Here is a 26,361-nt window from a genome sequence, read left to right as displayed (position 1 = left end):
TCCTTCTCCCCCCTTCACGCGTTTGTACATTGGACATTGACTTCTCTATTTTGTTCGGATTAGGAGGGACGCTCTCCCAAGCCCTTGCCTTGCCTTCTGGAAACTTTTATTTTATCATTTGATTTGATTAATTGTTTGCTTAACATGTAGCGGGCAGTAGATAGTACAAAGCTAACATCACGTCGTCATCTTCAAGATTAAAATACAAGAATTCTCGCAATTACCAAACCGATCCTCTTGATCCTCGCTTTTTTTTGGTATTTTTTTAATAAACTGTAAAAAAAATAATGAAGAATGATACTGAGCTTGGAGGAACATTATATTAGAAGGAAGAGGTGGCTGCCTTCTTCCCAGCCAGCCACACAGCTGGTTTTGATCCATTTTAAATGATATTTTTAGGCTCTTTATTTACTATTTATAAATATAGGGCCTAGTAATAAATAGTAAATCTTAAGATCTGATCCTTCTTCTCATTCTCAAATACCACCACGGCACAAACACTCCTCCGCTTCTCAGCTCTCTCTTTCTCCCTTCTCCATTTCCACATTCTTCCGCTCCCGTCTCCAACCACCGACTCTACCGTTCCGGTGACTAACTCTGCTCTAACAATATCTCGCCGGCCGAGATCTGTCTCTTTCTTTCTCTGATCTGAATACTTGATTCGTCTATTCATCTTTTATTTTATTTTAACAGCAGTAGAGGGTGCAATGTCGGCGGATTTGAATGTGAATCAAATAGAGGAGAAGATATCTGTATTGGATCAGCCTGAAGAATCCGCTCGTGTTGATTGTAATGGGAATGGCAAGGTTAATGATCATCATGGCCCTGATCCTGTCTGTGCCGAAGACTCTGTGGCTGATCAAGTTGGAGAATTGAAGGCTGATCGTGTCGAATCCGAGTCCAATACTGGGTTCCGTGACGAGGACGATCCGATCGAGAAAGAAGAAGATCTTCAGGCAAGGGCTTTGCTTTTCTTATTATCCGAATTATACGTCCATTAGAGTGGCTTGGCTGTGTTTATTGATTTTTCTGACTTCTTTGGATTAATTGTAAATCCTTTCTTTTTTTTTTTTTTAAAAATTGTAATGTGGTTGCTAATGGAAACGTTCTTTTTTTTTTAAAAAAAATTGTAATGTGGTTGCTAATGGAAAAAAGGTTGATGCTTTGAATAATCAAACATGTCGAATAGGGGTTCAAGGCTCGTCCATTTAGAGTCCGAGTCTGTTCGTTCCTTTTCTTTACTCTGAATCAGAGGTGTCATTCAGGATCTTGGATTCCAACTTCCGAGCTGTTTTTGGGCTGAGTATCTAGGTAGCGGTATTGTAGGTTTGTAACCTATGAGTGTGCCTTTTGTATCCGTGCTGTATGGCTGAGTAATGAGGATGCGCTCTGTTTTGTTACTTTTACACCTTCCTCTTGTTCTCTTTTTTTCCATATGCTGATAAACTCACATTACTATTAACTAGATGCTTCTGTTAAACTCATATTTTATATTTCAAAACAGGATGCTGAGAAGGTGAGGGAGGAAAAGTTGGCGGATATACCAGAAGATCATGATGTAGAAGGGGACAAAAAGGGGTTAATTAATCATGCTGAACTCTCAAATGCAGGTAACTTATCGATGTCCTGAAGTGATTTCTAAACCATAAGCAATGAATAAAGACTGTACTTGCAATAAAACAATTAAGAAATTGATGCCTTTTTCGAACATCTAGAATCCACATATGCTCCCGCTACTAAACTGTTCCCATTTCACTTTGATAGGTTTTTATTTTCACCATGGGGCTTTTTTTTTTATTCCTTTGAAGTGATGTTTTATATCTTTCGAACTAATTTGTGTTCTTTACTTGAACTTTCTGCCTGAAAAGTGGCAGAAGCTCAGGAATCGCACGACACAAGTGTGCATGTTGCTGAATCTGAGCTAAATCAGTCAAATAATGATGAGGAGAGGGTTGAGGAGGAAAGCAAATTGAATTCGACCATTGACATAAAAGAACATGAAGATTCTCAGGCTGTAGCTATCAATGGTGTTCATAATGATTTGGATTTGGATCGGCAGAGGGACCTGGAAGAAGCTCAGGAATTGCAAGACACTAGTGTGCATGTTGCTGAATCTGGGCTAAATCGGTCAAATAATGATGAGGAGATGGTTGAGGAGGAAAGCAAATTGAATTCGACCATTGAAATAAAAGAGCATGAAGATTCTCAGGCTGTAGCTATCAATGGTGTTCATAATGATTTGGATTTGGATCAGCAGAGGGACCTGGCAGAATTGATCGCCACTGAATATGTTTCTGAATCTGAGCCCAGTCAGTCTAGGAATGATGACGAGAAGGTTGAGGAAAGCCAATTGGTTTCTGAAGATTCTCAGGCTGTAGTTAGCAATGCTGCTCATAATATTCTTGCCTCAGACCATGAGAAGAAACTGAAGGAATTGATGAATAATGATGATGTTACTGAATTCAAGCCAAAACAATCTAGCAATGACGTGGAGAAGGTAAAGGAGGAAAGCAAATTGGACCTGGCCATCCATGTAGAAGAAATTGAAGATTCTCAGGCTGCAGTTATCAATGGTGTCTGTAATAGTTTGGATTTGAACCAGGAGAAGGAACTGCCAGAATTAATCAAGGATCTTCCTCTGGAAGATTCTGTGGAGGAGTCTGTGGATCCCTTCAAGCAGAATCTGGAAACAGTTCCATGTCCAGTCATGGCTGATGACAAATTGGAAGCAGAATCTGCTGAAGGCCCTACATCTGATGAAAATAGAGATGGCTTGCCTGTTGGTCATGCTCAAGATACTGCTGCAGAAACTCAGGTTGTTGATGACCTGGTTGATGCCAAACAAAATATATCTAAGAGCTCTTCTGAAAATGTTGAACTTGTAGCAACTTCTGATGCTGAAACTGGTCAGAGGTTTCCAATTTCTAGTGATAATGGTACAGCAGGAGATGAAACAAGTCACATCCTCATGGATGCTGTGCAATCAGAAGTGCCAGATGCTAATGGCCTTGATATTCATGAAAAAGGAGGCTTGCTTACTAGCCAGGAAAGTGCTTCACAAACTGTTCTTGTTAATGACTTTGTTCATACACCCGAGCAAAACCATACCTTAGAAATCAGCACAGAAGTGTCCTCCCCTGCTGTTCTCGAGGAAGCACCTGTTGAAAGTAGTGAAAGTTTCCCAGTTTCTCCTATCAATGATATTGGAGCAGAACCAATTGTCAGAATTGAGGATTCTTGTCCAGTAGAAGATTCCAAGTTATGTGATATTGTAAGAACAGAGACCAAGGTTGATAACATAGGTGAAAGTGCTGATTCTCATCCTGTTGATGTTTCAAAAGTAGAGGCTGAAGTTGAGAATGTCCTTGTTGCACCAAGTGGCCATGCTAATGATGTGAATCTAGATATTGGGGCTAGTTCCCATTCCATTGAATCTGATGAGAGAGTATCTAATTTGTCAATCGGTAATGTGGATGTAGAATCTGAAGTCACAGAAGCAGTGAACGAAGGTGATAGCAACAGAACTTCTGTTTCCTTTGACAATCCAGATGGAGAAACCTTTAAATGTGATTCAACTGGGAATGAAAGCTACATGCCCAAAAATGAAGTCCAAGCAGACTCAGAAGTTGAAAATATATCAACTGCAGCAAGGGAAGAAGTGCCCAACAGAGATGGCGTTGTGTCTCAGCTTGAGGGTGAGGTTGGTAAGAATGAAACTCCCAAACCTACTTTGGAAGACTCTGCTGTTGTTACCTCTGATGAGCAATATGTTGTTGCTGAGCTGGGGAAAGGGCCATTCTACATAATTAAGGTTCCAAGATTTGATGAAAGAAATTTAAGAGAGAAGGTTGAAGATGCTAAATTTCAAGTTGAGGAGAAGAGTAAAATCCGGGATGCTATTCAAGCTCAAATCCAAATAATAAAGGTTAGATTTTTTTTTTGCAAATGCTCCATTATACATCTGAAATATTTTAATTATTTTCTGTCAACATGATTGGTGAAATGTTTCCCTGTTAGGCCAAGCGTAAAGAGTATGAAGAAAGCTTTTTAGATGCCAGATCAGAAGAGAAAGCTGCACGTGACTTGCTTAAGGCCAAGCGGAAGGAAATAGATTCTGTTCAATATATAATTAACAGAACGAGGAATGTCCTTGAAATTGAGGAAATTGATGGCAGGGTATGCATGTTTCATATTTGTTTTTTTAATATTTATTTCCAGTTTCTTAACACGCAAGTTCAAAAGTTATTCTAAAATGCTTTTGAAACATGCAAATGTGCTACTATTTTGGCACTTAATTGGCTGCAAACAGATACGCTCTATGGAACACAAGATACAACATGAAACCCTGCCTTTGAAGGAAGAAAAGCAGTTCATTCGTGATATCAAGCAGTTGAAGCAGATTCGAGAGCAGCTCTCTTCTAATATGGGCAGCCAGGATGAAGTTCAGCAGGCTATGGATCAGAAAGATCAAAGTGAAGAGCGCTTAAAGGTAGTATTTGCTGTTACTGTCATTGCTTAGCTAGGGTCATTTCTGCCAGGTGCAGTACCAGTTGACTGCTGTCTTCTACTGATTGTAGTGGAAGTGGAATACTGACTCCAAGACAATTAGTGTTCCAGAAACCTAATAATCAATTGTTTTTTTTCCTTCACTTTATTAGTCACACAGACAGGTCATTTATTATTGAAGTAGCATGGTTAACTTGTTGAATTGTATATTTGCATACAGTCTTTGAGGAAAGAAGCAGATGCATTGAGAGACAGCCTTCTCAAAGCTGAAGCAGTCACTGAAGATGCTAAGAAGAAATATAATGATGAACATGAGAAGATAAATCAATTGCTATTTCAGCATAGAGCTGCTAATGATATACGACAAGAGGCATTTGCACATTTACAGAGTTTGAGGAGACAATTATACGAAAAGGTATGCTACTATATTGTTTGCATGTGCATATTTTGAATTTTTTAGGTTAAGAACTTTTGATAAAACTGGAATCGTTCTGCTGTGGTGATTTAAGAAAAAAAATTATGACAAGCAGAATACCTTGAATATTCTGTTATAAAGTCATGAATGTTGATATAATCTTTTCTATTGAGTTGGTGTCAGTAGGCGAGCACAAGGTGATTAAGACTTTAATTGAGTTTTTGGTTGAACATAGATAAGGAAGCACTATAGGAAATAAATTTAACTACAAAGGATCTGGAGTTGATGAGGCGATGAAACTTTTGCAAACAGTGTTCAATGTGCTATGCCCTCTGAATTGTATGTCACTAGTGTTTCCTCCTTTTTTGTTATTCCCACTGCATACTAGCTTTATACACGGGGGAACACAGTTTGATATGTTTTATTCTTCAAATCTCTCCCTCTTGTTTGTTGCGAGAAAGGTTTGGTAGCTACTGTAATAACTACTTCCTTTATTAAATGCCTGCTGCAAATAATAATTTTAGGTTTGTGTCTGAAGCAAAGATTAGTCAAATTACGCAAACTGAATAGGCTAACGCTACATTTCCCTTGAATTCGCAGAGTAAATTTTTTTACAAGTACAAAGATGATTTCACAACAGCAACTAATTTGGCATTGAAGGGAGATAAAGAGGAACTTCAACGTCATTGTGCTAACCAAGTGAGTAAATGCAGTTTTACTTTTTCTTTTTGTCCTTTTCTTTTCTATTCTCAGCCGTGTTTTGACTTATTAATCTACAATTTAGGTGGAGAGAGTTATGGAATTATGGAATAACAATGACGAGTTCCGGAAAGAGTACATGAGTTCCAACATGAGGAATACATTGAGGAGACTGCGGACATTGGATGGTCGTGCACTGGGCCCTGATGAACAGCCTCCCATTATTCCAAATGTTGTTAGTCAAAGAGTGACCAAACACAATGTTGCACCATCAGCTCCTCCTCTTGAAGTAGAAAAGCCAGTTACACCTGTGGAGACCCAAAGGATAGATGAAAAATCCACAGCGAAGCTTGGGGACAAAAAGAATCAGACTGTTAAAACTAAAAAGCAGGCAAACCCTGCTTCCTTGGAGAATGGTTTGCCAACTGTTTCTGGCAGAGATCAGATTGAAGAATCAAGAAAAGAGGAGAATAAGCTTACAAAGGAGGAAGAATCAAGGCAAGAGAATAAGCTTACAAAGGAGGAAGTTGAGTTAGCCAGGAAGATAGAGGACTTGAGGAAGGAAAAGGAAGCAGCCATGTTAAAGGAGCAACGGAGATTGGAGGAGAAGGCCAAAGCAAAAGAGGCAATGGAGAGGAAAAAACGAAATGCAGAAAAGGCCCAGGCCAGGGCTTTGCTAAGAGCGCAAAGGGAAGCTGAGCAGAAAGAGAAGGTAAATTCCGAAAATTTTCCTATATTGAGTATGGTACTATCGATGTCATTCCAACCTTGCAAATATTTGGCCAAAATTTGTCAGTGTGTTAAATTTTGTATTTTAGCTATTTTCCCTGTTTTTCTGCTATCAGATATATTGGCATGTTAGAATTTAGTCTTTAGTCCTTTGCTATCAGATATATTGGCATGTTAGAATTTAGTCTTTTGGCTGTTCAGTCTAGTCAATTAATTGGCTGGGGAACTATACATTAATGTAGGAAAAGGAGAAGAAGGCAAAGAAGAAGGAAAAAAAGAAGGCAGCAGCGGAGGATACTAAAGATACCGATGAGGTTGAGTCTGTTCCTAGTTCTGAAACTCCAACTGAAACCAATGAGTCTGAAAGGACCGAGAAGCCTCTGACTGTGGCAAAGAGGCCTCAAAAGCAAACAAAGGCAAAATCTATGCCTCTGCCTCTTCGCAACAAGGGTAAGAGAAAGATGCAAACATGGATGTGGGCCCTTATCACACTGCTGGCTGTTATTGCCTTGTTTTTTATGGGGAACAGCAGCTTCTTTAATCTTGGGCTGCAACAAAGGTTTGGCATCTAAATATATAATATTGTTTTTCTTTAGATAATAATCCACATTCTACAGAGAGGTTTGGCGGGGTTTTCCTATAGATATTTAATTAAGCAATTCTTTTGTACTCTTCCAGTGTTCTTTTCCATCGAAGTATGATTTACTTACTCTCTGGGTTTTATTTCATACACCCCATTAATAGGTTGGTTTTTTCTGTTATATGCCAACATTAACACATGTTCTGGTATTGCTTTCATTTATTTAGTGTGCTATATATAATACAATAAGTTTTTTGGCCTCTCTTTCTGTGAATTTGTGAATTCTACTGCTGCCTGTCGAGAAAACCAATGATTTCAAATGATGTATGTTAAGGCTTCATGCTAATCAACTGAATGATTGAATGCATTCAAAATCCCTACAAGATTCCTGATGAGCTGTTAGCTGCTTTACTCTTGTATCTTTGTCCTACCATCTCAATCTCTTCATTCTGCTACCTTTTAGCATCGTCATCTTCAATCTCTATCGCCCCTCTAACATCAACATCCTCAGTTTCTTCAACCCTTGGCATCAATTCCCATTCCTTTTGTGTGAACAGCCATTGAGTGTTTGTTCTGGGTCCCCCCCCCTTCGTTTCTTCGTTTACAACAAGGAATGCGGTTGAATATCGCATCATAGCATACCATACCCAGATGGCATGCCTCTTCACGCAAGAATCTTTAAGCCCATCCAAGGAACCACAAGACTACAAGAGCTACACCACCTCGTTACTCACTGCTATGCTTTAGTGCTGCAGTACAGATGCATCCGTGATAAAAAATGGCTGGGAGGTTGGAATATGATAAAAGTATGGAACTTGAGAAAACTTCCAAGCAAGAGCTGTCCTCATTGTCTAGCTTAAGGTCAATGACGCCTCCCAACGATCAAGGACAAAAAAAAAAAAAAAACCCTTAGAAATATGAAGAATTAGGCTCATCAACGTTGTTCATTCAATCATATTGGCTATTAAGGAACAAGACATGGACTTTTTTCTTTTTTTTTTTCCATTTATCAAAACAAGTAAAGAGGAAGCTTATTGTACAAAACTTCACAATGAAGAAAACATAACAAGAATTCACACCCCAATGCATAGAAGCATGTAGTTGGGAAAGACGCCACATAAAGTGGCAAAATCGACAAAATTCACACCAGCCACGCCACTATCCCAAAACAACAACCCCTCGTGGAAACACACCATTTTCGCCACCAGTTTGTTTTGTCCTAGTGGAGCGAAGGGGATTTACAAATACCAAAAAAAAAAGAAAAGAAGAAGAAAAAGAAGAAGAAGTTAGAAGAAAGAAGCAAAAGAGAACATCAGCACAAGTACATCAACGCGGGTTAATTTATAATCATTATTCGGCAATTCGATGTAAATTTATTTACTTTTTAATTTGTTGAGTTATACTTCCTTTATTTTTATTTTACATCTAATATTTAAAATTGTTGATAATATTATTTTTTTGTGTCTAAAAAAATATCACATCTTATATTTTTATCTATTAATCTTTCCTCATCAACCTCTATTGTCATTGATATCTAACATCTAGTTCTCTTTGATAATTGTGAGTCTTTATTTGTTACATTATATTTGATTTAAGAATTTAATAATACATACTTAAAATTTTATTGGTGCATCTTGTTCTTAATTAATCCTCATATTAAAAAAATAAAATTAATTTTTTTTTTGTATTGTAATTTCATTTGCACGAATCATATATAATCTCAATTTTATTTCTAAACTAGAGTTTCATGCAATTGAGAATAATAATTTAAAATCTAACTTTAAGTTTATAACTACCATGAGTTTACCTTAAATGATATATTTAGAACCAATCATGAATAAAACACCGTAAAGTTTAAAATAACTAGATTAGGTATAGTTAGATATGTCTTGACACAACTTGAGAAAACTGAAGATTGGTGACTATCTTTCAAAATTATATCAAATGTAGGGATAAGGGTTACAAGAGCATTATTGATAATAGAAATTATATCAATGCAATATCTTTAAATATTGTAGCTCCTTAGGCCTAAAACTTGTTCTCCATTCTAAGTTATATAATATGTCATGGTTTATAATTCCTCCAATTGTAGTGAATGAGAAATATTTGTTTTTTTTTTTTTATCAAATTCTTAAACTATCAAGATGAGATTTTGTGTAATATGATGCCAATGAATGTATGACATGTCATTTTAAGAAGGCCATGAATATATGATTTAGATGTCACTATTTCTACTTGATCAAATTCATGTTCTTTTACTTTTAAAGGTAGAAAGATCAAACTCATTGGATTACCATGAATATATGATTTAGATGTCACCATTTCTACTTGACCTAGCAATAAGAACAAGAAAAAAAAAAGAACGTGAATGAACAAGGACTTAACACTATGAATCTAAATGAGTTTGAAAATAAGATTAATAAAAAATATAATAATTTTGCTTTAATAATGAATGAAGAAGTTTTAGGATACTTTTTAGTGGAATCACCATAGAGATAAATATAGTTTTAGAAGAGTATCTTGATATTAGTCATTTTAAATTACTTAATTCTCCACCCATCAAGCTTGATGTCCATCATGTTAAAGATTTTGAGCAACATGCTCTTTACCTCCCATGCTTGATGTCTAATATGTCATAGGTTTAGAGCAATATGTTGAGCTTCTTAATCCCTTGACCATGACATGTGATGAGGAAGATAGAGATAATCTTAATTTTTTAGGTTATTTCTTAATTGTATCTTTTTAAGGCTTTAAATAGTGTTTGCTCTACTCCATACCCTTAGTTGTATAATGTTCATAGTTACGAACCTAAGAAGCATGTATATCTCCTTTCAAAGGGTGAAGCTAGGAATTTTATTTTAGAAGGGCTAATTAGAGAAAAAATTAGGGGGGTAAACATTAAATTTTTTTATTCTTAGGGCTAAAAACCTAATTTGTTAAAGGAGATGGGTTGGGAAATATTTTTTTCCTTGTAGGTTTGGGACCCTTACCAGCTCCTTCAATTCCGCCCTTGCTTATTTCTATGTCTCCCCACTTTAAAATGTTTGATTAAGCTAAGTTTTTTACATGTAGAGTTTATAATTTGTATGTTGAGATTATAAGATAAATTCAAGTAATGCATAATATAAATTTCAAGCTGATTTATATAAGTATCATGATTCATTTAATGTTGAATATTATTTAATGATACAAATTAGTCTTAAACAATGTCCTTTATAAACCACTCATAAATTACAATTAAGTAGTGCTAGACCATTCAAAGTGTTGTATATGATTGAATTAAATAGTTATGTTATTAAAATGTCACTAAACTTTGATATTAATTTTACTTGTGACAAGAAGAACCTTATTATATAAAACATAATAACCTATCCCTGATGATTATTTTGAGAACCTTATCCTATTATCTTTATCTTTGGCATAATAGGAACATATTATGCTATTTTAGATGCACAAGTTTACCCTATTATTTTAAGAACCTTACCCTATTATCTTTATCTATGACATAATAGAAACATATTATGCTATTTTGGATGCACAAGTTTATCGAGGATGATGAACTAAAATGAATTCTAGTATATGAGTTAGACGACCAGATTCAAACTATACTTGGATTATAAAAGATACATTATGACAACTTAATCCTTATATTTAGGAGTATTATTGGAGCTGTGTTGAACTGTACTCAACGGGGTTAAGTTCTTCCAACATCGAGAGAGTTGATGAGGATATTAGACTTTTATCGAGCTTATATTATTGAAAATTAGACTCTTATTAAACTATGCTCGACGTGGTCGAGTTCTTATATGTTCTTCATATGATCCATAATGATCGAGGATAGTTCAACCCTTATGTTATGGATTTTATTCAAGTTTATTTAGTGAGCTTAATTTTGTTATTTTTAGATGTTTTATTTAGTGTGCTATAAGCCAAGTTGTTTCTTCTAGTTAGAGTTTAAGTGTGTGGTTGTGTGTATACATGTTAGGTAATTTTTGATGAATTGAATAAAATTTACAAAGTTGCAGACTTTTCCAACTCTTATTCTTTCTCTTCTTCAACTTTATGTTATCTTTTATTGGCTTCTTTTTCTTAACTTCTTATTTTTTTTTTTGCTTCAAATATCTTTCTTGTCTTGAATTAGTTAGCCATACAAATTGCTCAAAGGCTTCGAAATAGTATGTTGAACTTAACACATAAACAAGATGTAAGTTGGCACATCTAAACCTAAAGTTTCAAAACTAGAATCATTTGGAGGCGTGAGGTTAAGGAGTTGAAAAGCTTTTTACAGGACATGAAACATTGTTTCTACATTGGCAAGATGAGTTTGGAGTAATAAGTGGACATCTTGATAATGTATTTTATGGGTGATGAAAAGTTATGATAGAAAACCAGGTATAAGAAGGATTTGAACATTGGATATCCCAAGACTAAGACATGGAAGTGTTTGAAACATGAGATGAAATAATAGGTCTTACCTAATAAAACATCTTGAATTGCAAGGGAATACTAGAAGGAGTTTAAGCAAGATAAGCCGATGAGGGATTATGTTAAGATATTTAGTTCTGTAACTAGATTTGTGGCCTATGCTTTATCGTGGGTAGATCAATTTTTTTTAGTGTAAAAAAATGCTAAATAAGAAAACCCAATACCAAATTCAATGATTCAATTGGTAATTTAAATAATATGAATTAAAAAATATAACAAAATTGATAATTAAAATGATATGAATTAAAAAAATATAACAAAAAAGAGGCACAAAAAATTGAGCCCATCTAAGGCTTAAAAAACCAATATTTAAGGTCAAAAATAGAAAAAAATACAAGTTAGAAAAAAACACCCAGTTAAATTGAGTTAATTTACAAACTCCATAATAATAAATATAAGATTGAAATAACTTCATAGAAAAATAAACAAGAAAAAAAACCACTTGAAAGGAAAGGAAAAAAAAAACATGAAGATCAATTTTCAATACATAAATACTGAATGATAAAATAAAAAAATAAATTTAAAAATTAACTAAAAAAAAAGTCAACCCGCGTTAACATTTGAAACCGGTGTCTCTTGCTATGAATCCGAGACTAACCCTATAGAAGTTAAACTGAAAAAATAACAAAGTAAAACTCTATAAAAAAAAAGGTAAAAAAATCAACTTAAAAAGGAAAAACAAAACCTAAGCAAATCTTCTAAACTTGGTTGAATCTCAAAAACTCGCAATTTGTGAAATTTGAGACTCGAATTGAATTAAAAAGCTTAATTTTAAATCAATTTAGTTTTGAAAGATGAAATCGTGAAAAAAAATATTAATTTTATAAACTTGTAAAGGCAAAAGGAAAGCAATAAAAATTATGAAGATCAAATTTGATATAAAAACATCATAAAAGATGAAATTGTAAACATAAAATCTAAAAATAATCCCCAACAAAACACATAGCAATAAAAAAAATAATTACCAAATTTAAAAGATAAAAAATGAAAAAGGATGAAAATGAAAAACAAATATAATTTTATGATGCAATTATGTTTTTATTTATTTTTTTAAAATATGACTTTGGGTAAAGACAATCGAGAAAAAAAAACCCTAATATATGGATAAACTTTTTTTAAAAAGAAGAAAAATGATAAAAAAATACATGATTAAAAAAATCATAAAAATAATGAATGAATAATAATAATAAAAAAATTTAATCACCAATAATATAAATGTTGAATGATAAAATTAAAAAAATATTAATTGTTTTAAAATATACCTATATAAAGTTTAAAAAAACTTTCTAAACTCAAACAAATATCTTAAATTTATAACCTATTAAACCATACAACTTTGCCGAATCAAGTTTTATTTATGAAAAAAAAGGATGAGCTCAAGAGAAGTGCCAGCTTTATGGAAACATACCTGCGGGTGGATTTTGGCAAGTGGGATTGCCAAGAGGATGATCAAAACTTTGTGTATAACTAGGGGGGTGTTGCATTCAAATTTATAGACATGGCATGGCATAAGCAGCAAGGGAGCTTCACACCTTTTTCGTTCCAGGGAGATTAAAGGAGACGAGCAAGGCCCTAAAAAGGAGCGAAGTCACAACATGCCTCTATAATGGTTCAAAAGAGGTTGACAATGGGATCGTCAAGTTCCTCTTAGTAGAATCAACGGAATGAGTTCTAGTTGCATAGGTGCTGAACCAGGATGTTTATGTGGGAGGAAACACCTAATTGTGATAGCTGGAAGAGAAGGTGCAGGCACGAGTACCTTAAGTTTGATCCAAGGAGGGCATTCAACTCATCTGGTGGGGAGATTCGTTAGACGGTCAATGCGCCAGGGGTGCACAGTGAGAGCATACTACTAGGAAGATGCCATGAGCAGCGGCAGACCCTGTCGACGGTCATGAAATCAGCAGGCATCGTGCAATTATCCACGCGACCATTGTGCTGGCGTGAATATGAACTCGGGGGATGGATTGTCCAAGTTCTGCAAAAACACATCAATTCTGGCAGTAGAGGTATTGGCAGATTGGCCCGAGAGAGAGGGACCAAGGAAGTTCCGGCGATTATGAGCAGTTATCAACAATTATTTGTACGGATAAACTGGACAGAATTTAGTTATCTTTCTAAATGTTTGCTGAAAAATATGAGGCAGCACCCTTCGTAACTTTCATCGAATGGTTATATAAATGGATTGTAGCTTAAGGCCAATTACAACTCCCAAAGAAAGGAAGGGGAAAGAAAAACCCGTAGAAAACGTGCAGAATCAAGCTTATCAACGTTTTTCATTCAACCATGTTGGCTATTAAGAAAACAAGATCTGGACTTTTTTTTCATGTATCAATCCAAGCAAAGAAGAAGCTTATTTTACAAAACTTTAAAATGAAGAACAAACAACGAAAATTTCATTTTCCTAGCATTAAGCACAAAACGGAGCATGTAATTATACTTTTTATAACGAGTCTTCAGTTTTTCAATTCACAATTCAAGCGATGACCGCAGAAGCGCTATTGCTGTTGCCTCCATAAATTCTGCCAGTCCGTTCCTCTGGATTGTAATCCTCCAGGATTTTAAACTCTTTTAAGGGTGATCTTTATTGCGAGATCAATCAAAGAAACACAATGAAACACAATGGTTACATAGTGAGCAAATTATATGGATGATAGCTTGTTTGCTGGCCAACTGAAAATATAAGAAATAAGAGAAGTGAGGGTAGGGCAGGGCTGGAGATGACATGTACTGTTCCTTTATATCCTTTTTTTTCCTGGGAAAAAAAGACAAGTATAACATTAATGGTGGTTTAACCCCATGCTATTAGAAAAGGTAGCCACAGTATCATCAAGATGAACATCTTTACAAAGTTATATGTCATCCGCTGCCATGCAGTATTTTACAAAGACGTGACTGCTCTTTGGATGAAGGTTGAAACAATCAACTTTTTCAATTAAAAGGCTCCAAGTGTGCATAGAATGTTTGTGCATGGGTATGCTATGATACAAGTATCGAGTTTTATATCAAGAAGATCACTTGGATAAAAAAGATAAAATCCAACAAAAATAAATGGATTCAGGAGGGCAAAAAATCATAGTCTTGCTGTTTGAAGTAATTCAATGCTACTCAATAAACACTTCTAAGTACTATTAGGCCTTACTACGAGCTTCCAATGTTAGCTGGTTTCATCAACCTCATTCCTGCTCCTCCATTGCTTGCCCATGCAAGAATCGTGGATCTCCATCTGATTTGAGGGGAAAAAGGTGCAAGAGTTTTAGAGAAATGAACATGAATAATCGTTAGGAGGGCAAACTACTTGTCAGATGCTTCATTATAGTTTTACTTGTAATTAGCTGACGAGTCCAAGCAAAGCCTTCCATTGGCAAGTGCTTTAGACACCAGGTAGGTTTTTAACTGCTCTTTCAATGTTATTTCCAACAATCCAAAAACAGTAAAAAATATGCCCCACTTACTGGTACCCCACTGATGTTATTTCCTAGAGAATTGGACACCGCATCTTTAATTTATGAAGCATACAACGAGTGGATAGCAATTAAGTGGAGTATATCTATTCATATTCCACATTTAATCACCCAAAAAGCGAAGGAAAAATTAAATGTTTTCCTAGATGCAAGAAAACAATAATTTCTATTAGCCCCCGGTGAAACTATTCACTTAAACACAGGATATTGCCAGCTCCAAAGAAACAAAATATGCAGCAAGATGCAAACATATCTAAAATGTAAACATATTTATTACCACTTTCTCCGTCAGATGCATCTGCGAGCCTTGCAATTGCATCAACAAGTGCTTGTTCATGCTCCTGCATCAAAATACCAGTCAAGTCTGCCGTTCTAAAAAACCAACAGTTAGTCTGTTCTCAGCATGATATACAAATTATCTTACTTTTAACATTTTTTTAGCCTTCTCGAGCTCAAGAGGATCAGGATAGCTGACACCAAAAACCCTCTCCACCTGTTTAAGGTTTCAACGACAAATGAACAAGGTAATGTTTACACATAATAAATGTAACAAATTCCAAGCTATTTCACACACCTCCTTAACTAGGGACTCTGTGTTGAGCAATTCGATGTTGTCAGAAAGTTTCCTTGCAATACCATTCTGTGTTCGAAAAAATTCCCTTTTTGATTGATCCTTAGTGGATCCCCTCCCTCTTACAGAACTTGAAATAAGACCACCATGGCTCACAGATTTTTTCATTACATGGCCTGGCCTGCCATGAGAAATTCCAGGATCCACAACTTCCCAACGAAGGTCCTCTGGAGCCATCTGTAAAAAGAACAGGAGACCATTCCTTTTTTAAGAGAGTAAAGACAACATGGATAAACAAATGGAAGCCACACCCAAGCCTCTCTTTTCAGTTTTTTTATTTATATGGTATGAGCATCAAACCAAATTACAATTCTAGCACTTGGCTATTTCCAAAAAACTTTTCAGAATAGAAATATTGGAACATTATACAAGCAATTATTGGGAATCAGAAGAAGAATACATAATTCAACTTCTCACCCCTCAACAGACTGGAAGGTAACACCACCCATACCGATCCCATCCAAACCTTCAGCTCTAAAACATGGCTCAAGGTTAATAAAGATACCTAAGATCCCTAAATCAACCAAAACAACCTCGTGCGAACAGAGATAGAGATGGGGGTTGAATACACTCAATACCTGATCAGCAGAAAATCTCTCTCTAAAAGAGTACGCAACTTACTTTCCAAGAAAAACTACAAAACCATGCACCAACAGCCCCATCTTCAACCTATTGCTAGACTCATTGTTCACCAGCCATACCAATCCCATGACACAATTCCAACTCAGAATTGATTTTTTTCTTTTTCTGTGCATGTGTCTGTGGGTGGGCACTGCAGGAAGTTACAAAGTGCACATTTTACACGCGTGTGAAAATAATCTTGGCAGTCATACAGATTTACAAATTCTATCGTCTTTGTGTAAAATGGCTGCTGCAAAAAGGTGGTGACTAAGTAGGAGGATAAGTATTTTAGCTCATGAAATACTATAAACTTACCTCATTGAGATCAACCCATTCCCATGTCTCATTTTCAGTATTCATATCATAGACCAGAGCATGTCGAGCCTGCAAATATCAAAATCTAGTCACTACAGCTGAACATCCACCACCTAAAGAATTACTAAAAACAGCGAACATACAGGGAACCATAACAAGAAAGTATTTATGTTGTTTTCAACATACAAATTAACAGAATATTATGACAGAAGAAATATAAAACAAAGAGCCTTTTAACAACAGAAACATGAATATTGAAACAGAGATAAAGAGGTCATGTTTCTTCACAAGGGGAGACTTTCACAGCTGCAAAAGTAAAATCTTGAGCTGGCCATTGCTTTCAGAACATGCTAAAAATATCTTTTACTTGTGACCACCATTGCTTCATTCTATGATGCAACTCAACAAGAAATATCAAACATGCCTTTTAAAACCTCAAACATACCTCAGCAGGGTTATATCTAGTTATGACAGCCTTGTAGAAGTTGTTGTCCTCAGGCCATCTTGTCCACACTTCTTTTCCAATTTCCTTATCATCATAGGCGGAACCACGGTTGTTGAAATGTTGATTTCTGGGCGGACCAGCGGGGTACTGCATAAAATTAAATAAAGGATACGTTAAGGCATGGTTGACCCGGCAAAAGAAAATGGGAGGAGGAAATGCAAGTGAAGACAACGCATTTTTAAAGTTATATCACAAAAAGTCAGTGCACAGAACTAGGTTTTCTACTATGGGATTAGCAGCTTTTCAGTTTGCAGCTGAAGATGAATGCATGGATCAAGGTATTGATGAAGGTTACAAAGACAGTGTCATTGCATGAAATACTAGAGAAAATACCACCAGGGAAGTCTTCTGTTTTTTACGGGATGCAGAAACAGTGGGACTGGACAAAACATCATGAACAGACTGTGAAGCAATGAACCTGGGAACTTGCTGGCCACCTGCCTCTCGCCACTCCCTATACCATTACCAAGACTTTAGCCATTCCATACAAGTTATACTGATAATCAAGTTTTAACAAACTCATAGAGCATTCAAACCTTATCCTTTGAATGATATCATCTCTATTGACCAATGTTAAGATCTCTCTGTGTTCATCATCTGACACCCTGAGCTCTTTCCTAAGTTCTGTAATCAAACCCTCCTTATCCTGAAAAAAAAGACATTGCAGAACATCTAAATCTTATCACATATAAGAACGTTTCCCCCTTCTTATGATATGGGAAAAAAATTAATCCTTAAGTATAAGAAGATACACCAACAGAGAAAGTCATTACCCAAGAAAGTTGATCAGACTGAGCCTTAAAAGCACGAAGTACAGCCCTATATGCTTCTTGTTCGAGATGATGAATTTGGGCCTCCATGTCAGCTTGAACTCTAGAATATGTTGCAGAAATTACAGCTGATTGCCCACTTCCTGGAGCTCTTCCTCGTCTTACAAGTCTATTTTGATTTGAGGGCGGGAGATCATCATCAGTACCTGCATTTTCCGCAAATTCTTCCACTAAACATCCATAATTCTATAATTCCTAATTCAATCTTCATGCAACATATCAGCTTCACATGCACAGAATCACATTGAAGCTCAAAACATTGTGATGTAAATACGAATTTGTTTCTTTCACTTTAAATTCTAGAAGCATATTATTACATATTCAATGACATTTGGCAGCAAGGTAAATCTGGCACAATCTAAATCAAGTGAAACAAAAACCAGAATCAAATTCTGATGCCAATTGCCGTCCAAAAAATAATCACACAGTCAAAACTCAACTCAATCTCCAAAATGAAAACACTATTCCACATTCAAACTCTAAACCCTAATTCCTCCAAAACCCACGTCCCAAACTCCCTCCATATCACAGACTCGCCATAACAACAATACCCCTATTAAAGTTATGAAATTTAAAACCCTAGATCACAAAAAGCAAACCCACATAATTCTTTGAAAAGAAACAAGAAGAGAGATTGAATAACACTGATAAAACAACAAACTTCATGTTGCATACAAGGTGACAAAAGCAATTCAGGGAAAGAAAAATAAAACAAAACTGAGAGAAGGAAACAAAAGAACATACCACTACTGTCTGAAACCTCATATTCCATAACAAGAAGAATCACATGAAAGATGCGATTTTTTCTATTCCATTGCAATTCCCAATAATCAAGACTTAAATTTGAGAGGTCTTTCAAAGGTTAAGAAATGGGTTTCTTCAAAATTCTTTATGGGAGGGAGCAGGGTTTTGAGAAAAAGAAGAAATGGGTTAAGAGAGCGGAGAGAGGAAGAGGCAAAGGAAACGACTTTTATAGTTGTTCTTGTTGGAGAGTCTTGGGTCTTGCTCTAACGTCTCTGAGCTGCGTATCTTATATATAGAGAATTGCCTTGGCCTGCTATGAAACTGGATGGTGGGGTTCTTTTTGACTTTTTACTTCCTAAATAAACCTTTTTTTTCCCTGTAGATTCATCAATCTACCCCAGCAGTTTATAATTTTCTAATAGTGCCCATCTGGTTTCCAAGAGTTTCAATGAAACCCCTGACTATTAAATAGCCTTCTTTTTTAATTTTCCTTTTGAATTATTTTTAGGTTTATATGAGATATTATAATTTACTTATTGGACAAGCTCGACATGAAAATGATAGAAAATAATAATAATAATAATAATATAGTAAAAAGAAAAAAAATAAATTTGATTTTGTATATTATTCGTTAACCTTAAAATGTATGGAAAACCATAGGAAAACATTTGGAAAATTTAAATTAGAGGTTAGAAGTGAAACTTTGACAAATTTTAAAGGATAAAAATATAGTTTACCTAATTTTGAAAGTATTAGTAATAATAAAAAAAGAAGACATTATTAACTAAAGTTTTACTATACTCACATTTTTCATTATCTTACATTAAATTGTTCACCCCATTGTTTATATCTAAAATTTCCTTTTAGATTTATGAGTCTTTTTTTGCACTTCAATTCTTAAAATTTATTTATTTATATTTCAGTGTTTCTAATTTATATTTTCATCATTTGATGTGTTGACTTTATTTTGCATTGTTATCTTGCATATGCCATATGACAAAGAGTGTTACTAAATTACACTAAATATTGATATTATCAAATACAATTATGAGGTTAAATTAAAAAATTAATATTAAAAAAAAGAATTGATATTAACAAAAAAACCTTTTTTTTTTCCAATTCAAATGACATTTTACACTTTAATCCCTGTAATTTATTACTTTTTATCTTTCAATTATAAAACTTTATTATTTTTTATTTTCAATCCATAGTTGCATAGTTGTTGAGGAAAGAAAAAGAAAATTATTAAATAAGGAAACGAAGAGAGAAAACTCTTAAGTAACCAAGTTTCATCCACCAATGACTCTGAATTTGATGGTTATAAAATCTTCTTTAAGAGAAAAACTCCATAAAGGTAGTCTTTATATTTAATCATGTTGGAAAAAATAAATCAAAGCTTTAATTTGTTTTTGAGTTTTCATATCAATTAAAATATGTGGTTTTAAATGAGATTTTAGAGGTTTATAGGATTTTATTTTTCCATATTTTTAGATAAAAAAAATGTTAAAACTTCTGTGTTTGGATTCAAAAACTCACAATTTGATTTTTCAACGATCCTGTATGATTGAGACTTGTTATAGAGAAATAACTTGTTATTCACTATTTTGAAAAAAAAAAAAATTATGGCTTGGGTTCAAAAGTCTAAGAGAACTATATTTTTAAAAAAATTATTTTTTTTATAATTAAATTATAGCTTGGGTTCAAAAGTCTAAGAAAACTATATTTTTAATTTTTTTTTTATAATTAAAATTATTTTGATATGCTGATTTTAAAAAATAAAAAAATTATTTTGAACCCAAGTAGATCTCCATATTTTTATGACTTGTGTATATATATTTTAAATGTAAATGATGTACATGATATCATTTAGACGTTGTAGTTAAAAATAGAAGATTTTATCTCGTTAAATTATTTACAAAAGGATTTATTTGATAAGATTTTAAAACTTTAGGGAATAGTTTTTTTATTAATTAATTCAATATTAAAAATTTAAGGGGGACATTGAAATAATAGACACCTTAGAGGAAAAAACCAGAATTGCCTTAAATCTCAATAAAGTATATTGAAATTAACCCTTCATAAATCACTACCTCTAAGATTTGAAATCTATTTTCTTTCATATATATCCATGATATTGATTCTGTACTGAAACAAAAATCAACAACAAATTTTGAAAAAAAAAAAAAGTTTTCAAAACCAGTGTAGCAGTTTGTTAAGTGGTGTTTGGTATCTTTGTGTTCTTGATTTTTTCAAAAACATTAAACCTAAAACTTTTAATGGCACCAATCACCCTCTCACATTATCAGCATATGTTTTGGGAATGAAATTGGGTTCGAGTGTCAGGAAATGAGCATGGATTGGGGAGCATGACTCAACGCCCTCGAGATTCAATCTCGAACGCAATCCGAGGTGTCTAGCTTTCAGTCAAGACTGTTGCTTAGGTGATTAGGGTTTATACCAGTATTTGGTTCAAGATGTCTTGGGTGTAGATCGGCACTTGGTTTAGAAAAGGATTAACATAAGTAATTATATAAAAATATATTTTTTAAAAATCTATTTAACAAAATTAGAAAAATAGGAATACTCAATAATACTCTAAAAATAAACAATAGTAACAAATAAATAAGTTAACTAAAAAATATATTCACCTAACCTAGAAAACATATTTCAGAACCCATAGATATCAAGTAACAAATAAATTATTTTAATTGAAATTGAACAATATAATTGAAAAAAAATCCAACTACAATCCAACAAAATTAATCTCATATGAAAAAATTCTTACAATAACATTCATATAATTATTATGAATAAAAAACAAATACAATGTAAAAAAAAACACAAAAAAAGAAGAAAAAAAATCTTGAATGAAGCTGAGAAAATAAAAGAAAAAAACAAATTCATAAAGTAAGTTAATTGAAAAATATTGAGAAAAGAAAAGAAGATGAGAGGAGAAGAGATACTTGTATATGGAAGAGAAGAGAAGAGAAGATAGGAGAAGGAATTGAGGAGAGAAGAGAACAAAAAGAAAAAAGAACATTGGTGTTTTGAACACAAGCGACGAAGAAGGAAAAGAAGAAGAAGAAGAAGAGTACACAAGCGACGAAGAAGGAAAAGAAGGAGAAGAAGAAGAAGAAGAAGTGTATCTGTTATAAAATAAGGGATTTAGTCTTTTTATTAGGAAATTGTACTTATGTTTTTACCGATTAATAATTAAATATTAATATTTTTAACCATTCTATTAATGATTCTGTTGGTATTATTTAATTTAAATTTTCAATTTAATTGAAACTTTTCAGAAACCTCCTAAATATTACTAATGACTTTTCAATCTATCAATGATCCCGTTTATAATATTTAATTAAAATTTTTAATTTAATTGAAAATTTTCAGAAACCTCTCAAATATCACTGACAACTTTTTAATATGTCGATGATTCTATCTGTAATATTTAATTTAAATTTTTAATTTAATAAAAATTTTCCAAAAATCCCCCTAATATCACCAACAAGTTTTCAGTCCGTCGTTGATTCTGTCTGTAAAAAACAGTAATTAATAGTGCAATTGAGAAATAAACAATATTAGAGCTCTCTAAAAAATAATGAAAAAATTAATTTGTCAGTGAATCTGTATGTAATTGACAACATAAATAGTGTAATTGAGAAGTGAATAATTTTAAAGATCTTTGAAATATATTGATATAATTTATTTATTGGTGATACTCTCTATAATTAATATAATCAACAGTGTTAGTGATAAGAGAATAATTTACCAATGGTATTTAATATTGTCGATAATGTCATTTATATAAATAACATGTCATTGTTTTTTTTATTTTTTTAATTTTTTTCTATGGTAATTTCCTTGATATATACCGAGAAATAGTTTCATTGATCTCTAGCGATGAATACAGTAACAAGATATTCTATTAGTAAAATTTCTAATAATCTGTCAATGAAAATATTATGTTGATGTTTTTATTTATATTTATTAATTTTTAGTAGGAATTGTTAAGTGTATCTTTTTTAAGGATGTTCCCGAGTAATCCTTGATAAGAAACAAATAATCATAAAACTCAAAATTGACATTGTTGTTTTTCCAAAATTGATGAATAGACAAGAGGTTTTTTTGTAATGTCAGAACCGGAAGAAGTTTTTGCAAAAGAAAGGATTTAGAAGATCTTGATAAAATGGAATAACTAGTTTTAGTAATTCGTAGTCCTGCACCATTACCAACTTGAATGTGTTCTGTTCCATCATAATCATCATGCTTGAGGTTGAGATTGGTTAGGTCATTGATGATGTGTTGCACCAGTGACTGGATGCCACACAGTGTCTGCACGTGCATTCTTTGCTACTGTCATACCTGGAATATTGTTACCAGATGGTTGATTGGTGTCACAGACATCAGACCTAGAGTAGCAAGTCATAGCAGTGTGGCCTAGTTTATCACAAAGCTGACAGTAGATGGGATCCCTGTTGAATTGACCTCAAGCACTGGTGTTAGAGTAACGAATACGGTGATAAACCTTCCATCGTCCTCAAAAAGTTTCCACGACTGCGAGGTTGACAAGAAATGTGTTGACGGGTAGAAAGATTTGCAGAATCATTGCTAATAAAGGATGCAATATTGTTGGCAATGATTCTAGACTCCGTAATTAACATTAACGAGTATAGTTCCTCTAAAGTACTTAAATCCTGTCGGGCAGTGACAATGGTGACCAAGGAGTGTAATCATGTCCAAGTCCAGCAAGAAGATAAGTGTAATCATCAGATGATATATGTTGGCTAGTAATGACTAGTTCATCAGAAATCTTTCTGATGTTGAAGAAAAAGTCAGTGCAGGCTGATTGAGAACCTTTGCGGAGAGTGAAGAGTAGAGAGCTAAGATGAATAACACGAGCTTTAGATTGCGAGGTAAAGATTTTTTTCCAACGCTTGCCAGACATCATATAAGGTTTGATGAGAAGCAATTTGAGCAACTATAAGCTCGTGTACATTATGGCACTCAGTACCAAGGCATCCTGACAAATCCAATGAGAGTATGCAAGATTTAGAGAAGAAGAGGAAGTGGTATTGATGGTGTCAATGTCTGTGGTTTGGGAATGTTTCCATCAAGGCCAAGAAAATAAGGTATAACATGGGCTTTCCACGTAGTGTAGTTGTTTTTAGTGAGTTTATGGATGTTGACAGTAGGTGTTGTGATGAAAGCGGGAAGTGCAGCAGAGTTAGAAGAAGTCATTTGATGTTGGTCAATACGATGGCTCTAATTATACAATGTAGAAGTTGAAGAAAGGATGAAGAACTGATGTTTATCCACTGCATGTTTTTGTATTGTTTACAGAATGTTTATAAAGTAAAAGGGTAAACAACAAGTGCTAAGATTTATGCAAGCATAGATTTGATATGGGAATGAATCATCCCCTGAACATTCTCCTAAGCAATTAACTTTAGCTAAACATTAGGAGTTAGGAGTTAGTGATTGTGTAATCTTCTGCAATCCTTTCGTCCTTAGCTAAACATGGGCAACCCTTTGGAATGCTTCCGGCACCGTACCTCCGTCACCACAGCCTCCTGGAAATGTTTCCCTCTCAAGACACCATTGGGGATCCGCTGCATGCATTTTGAAAGGAAAGACTTACACGCTTATCTAAATTAGTCTCTGCAAAGGAAATTTTAATTAGCAATCAAATAGTAATTGACTATTCAGTGTTGTAGTTAACATATACAACCTTCTTTGAACAAACAAGTACTGATTAATAGCTTTGTAAACTGATTTACCTTGAGTATGATTGAAGAGGCATAACCCAAGAAATGAACAGAAAGATGTGTAGCTTCACGGAAAGATGAGGAACGATGACGACCACAATAACAACAACAATAACAATAATAACTCAAGAAATGAACAGAAAGATGTGTGGCTTCACGGAAAGATGAGGGACGACGACGACCACAACAACAACAACAATAATAATAATAATTTTTGAGAATGAAGAAAATAATTAGTAGCCAATCAATGTTTTCTCCATCAGATGGTTGAATTTAATAAATCAATGTTGTTTTCTCCATCAGATGGTTGAATTTAAATCTTTCCTCCATGAAACAAGTGCATGCATGTTTATAGTTTCAACTAATAAAATATAAAGAACATCATGTGGTGATGACAACTAATAACTCAAAATTAGCAATAACTTATATCGGTAAAACAATAATTACATTTTACTATAACTTTGATCAGTTACATTTTCAAGATATTTATCATATCTAAGTATATATGAAGAAGAAAAATTTGTTGTGTATAGCACAATTAATATAAACATATCATGATGTCTTGTTCGGTTCACATATGATGTTAAAATATATTAGGATTATGATTGTGACTCTAATCTTTATCATGATGAAAAACCAAATCAATAATAAGAATTTTATTCTATTGATCCTTGAAAAGAGAAGGTTCCATTACAAGTTCAAATATCAAAAGATATTTTGCTTCTATGTAAAGAAAAAGATGATGAACAAGATGAAGAACAACTTATTGATTTTTATGACTTGTTATATAAGCCCAAGGAATTTGCAAAATTTATCACAAGATCTTATGTATATAATGAATTAAGTTGTTTCATCATATCACCAGATTATATAGTAGAAAGTAACAATGAGTCTGATTTAGATGAAGAAGATAATTTTAAATCTTTAATGTCTATGAAAAACTATTTAAGCAATATACAAGAATAAAAGTTAGATGGAAAGTTAGAACAATCATTTATAAAGATGGATATTGTTGTTCTAGTTGAAAATTTTATTTAAAAGAATTATCCTCCTAAAAGAAGAGTTTCTGCTATTAGACTTTCCTTCATTTTATGGTTCCAATGCCCCATCTTTTAACAGGAAAAAGTTGTTGTGCGGGAAAAGTGTTGAAGTCAAGAAAAGTTTCAAGAAAATTTACAAGAAATTGAAAACTTGCAAGCTCGAAAGTCACCTTCAATTAAAAAAGTTATGAATCTAGTTGAAGGTATAGAAACATGAATATGGTTTAGAAGAATGCAATTGATGTTGAGTATAATAGTAAAATTATCTTTTTTAATGTAAAAAAAATCCATATTTGATAATGATAAAATAAGAAAATCATCAATATTATCGAGGCAGGACATTGCAAAAAGAACAAAAAGATGAAATAATGATCACGATTGAGATACTGAGGGGAAGTGTTAGAACTCAATCTCAGTTACGAGGTTGTGGTTTATAAGATTTAAAGTTTGTAATCTGCAATATTATTAGAGAGTTTTAGCTGGTGTAGGTAGAAGATAGGTAGTAGTATAAAGATAAAAGTCTTAGCTTTGTATAATTTGTAAGGCTATATAAGACCACCTTAAATACTAAGTATATAAAAAAAATAAGAAGGGAAAGCAATATTTGTTATGTTTTTCTTAAAACAAAACCCACGTGAGATTTTTTCAGTAGAGGGTGACGAACATATTAAGTAGAAAGTGGGTGATTGGTGCATCTAATTAGAAGTTAGAACTTGAATTAAGCTGGCTTAAAAAATGCGGGGAAATGTCGTTTCTTGTGTTTTGAGCTGTGCTCTATCTTCAGGCTCGAATTTTCTATATGTTTCTTGTGTTTTGAGCTGTGCTCTATCTTTAGGCTCGAATTTTCTATATGTACAAACTGTTGAAATAAAACTCAATCTAGAAGGTCAATGAAGGCAACTACCAGCTGTCACCGTCCAATCATCCAGCCATTGGTCGTCAGCCGCCAGCCGCTTTTACACCGTCGGCCACAGCCGCCTTCACACTTGAAGGTTGAATTTTCTTGTTTTGAATTCGTGTATAAATAGA

General features: G+C 33.8%; 2 protein-coding genes across 4 annotated transcripts; one reads left to right on the top strand and one right to left on the bottom strand.

The window, feature by feature from the left end:
- LOC105111215 (calponin-like domain protein) lies at positions 1-7,194 on the top strand. Of its 3 annotated transcripts, none has more exons than XM_011006525.1 (10): positions 1-76; positions 694-956; positions 1,505-1,610; positions 1,869-3,925; positions 4,018-4,176; positions 4,310-4,489; positions 4,727-4,921; positions 5,522-5,620; positions 5,706-6,332; positions 6,592-7,194. In XM_011006525.1, exons 2-10 carry the CDS (start codon positions 708-710, stop codon positions 6,919-6,921), a joined length of 4,002 nt encoding a protein of 1,333 aa, XP_011004827.1. In that variant the 5' UTR covers positions 1-76; positions 694-707; the 3' UTR covers positions 6,922-7,194. The 3 variants fall into 3 exon arrangements, with proteins under 3 accessions (XP_011004827.1, XP_011004826.1, XP_011004824.1); XM_011006524.1 differs by lacking the exon at positions 1-76 and adding an exon at positions 142-587; XM_011006522.1 differs by lacking the exon at positions 1-76 and having other exon boundaries at positions 142-956.
- Positions 7,195-13,886: 6,692 nt separating this feature from the next.
- On the bottom strand, positions 13,887-18,814 carry LOC105111214 (uncharacterized). Its single transcript, XM_011006521.1, has 10 exons — positions 18,525-18,814; positions 17,724-17,926; positions 17,487-17,596; positions 17,284-17,404; positions 16,891-17,037; positions 16,446-16,514; positions 15,453-15,686; positions 15,303-15,371; positions 15,156-15,219; positions 13,887-14,640 (listed from the first exon to the last, which is right to left on the bottom strand). Exons 1-10 carry the CDS (start codon positions 18,550-18,552, stop codon positions 14,591-14,593), a joined length of 1,095 nt encoding a protein of 364 aa, XP_011004823.1. The 5' UTR covers positions 18,553-18,814; the 3' UTR covers positions 13,887-14,590.
- Between the last annotated feature and the right edge of the window lie 7,547 nt (positions 18,815-26,361).

Source organism: Populus euphratica, unplaced genomic scaffold (assembly GCF_000495115.2).
Source record: "Populus euphratica unplaced genomic scaffold, PopEup_1.0 scaffold285.1, whole genome shotgun sequence".
Lineage (NCBI taxonomy): Eukaryota > Viridiplantae > Streptophyta > Magnoliopsida > Malpighiales > Salicaceae > Populus > Populus euphratica.
Note: the sequence above shows the minus strand (reverse complement) of the source record. Positions and strands in the feature narration are given on the sequence as shown.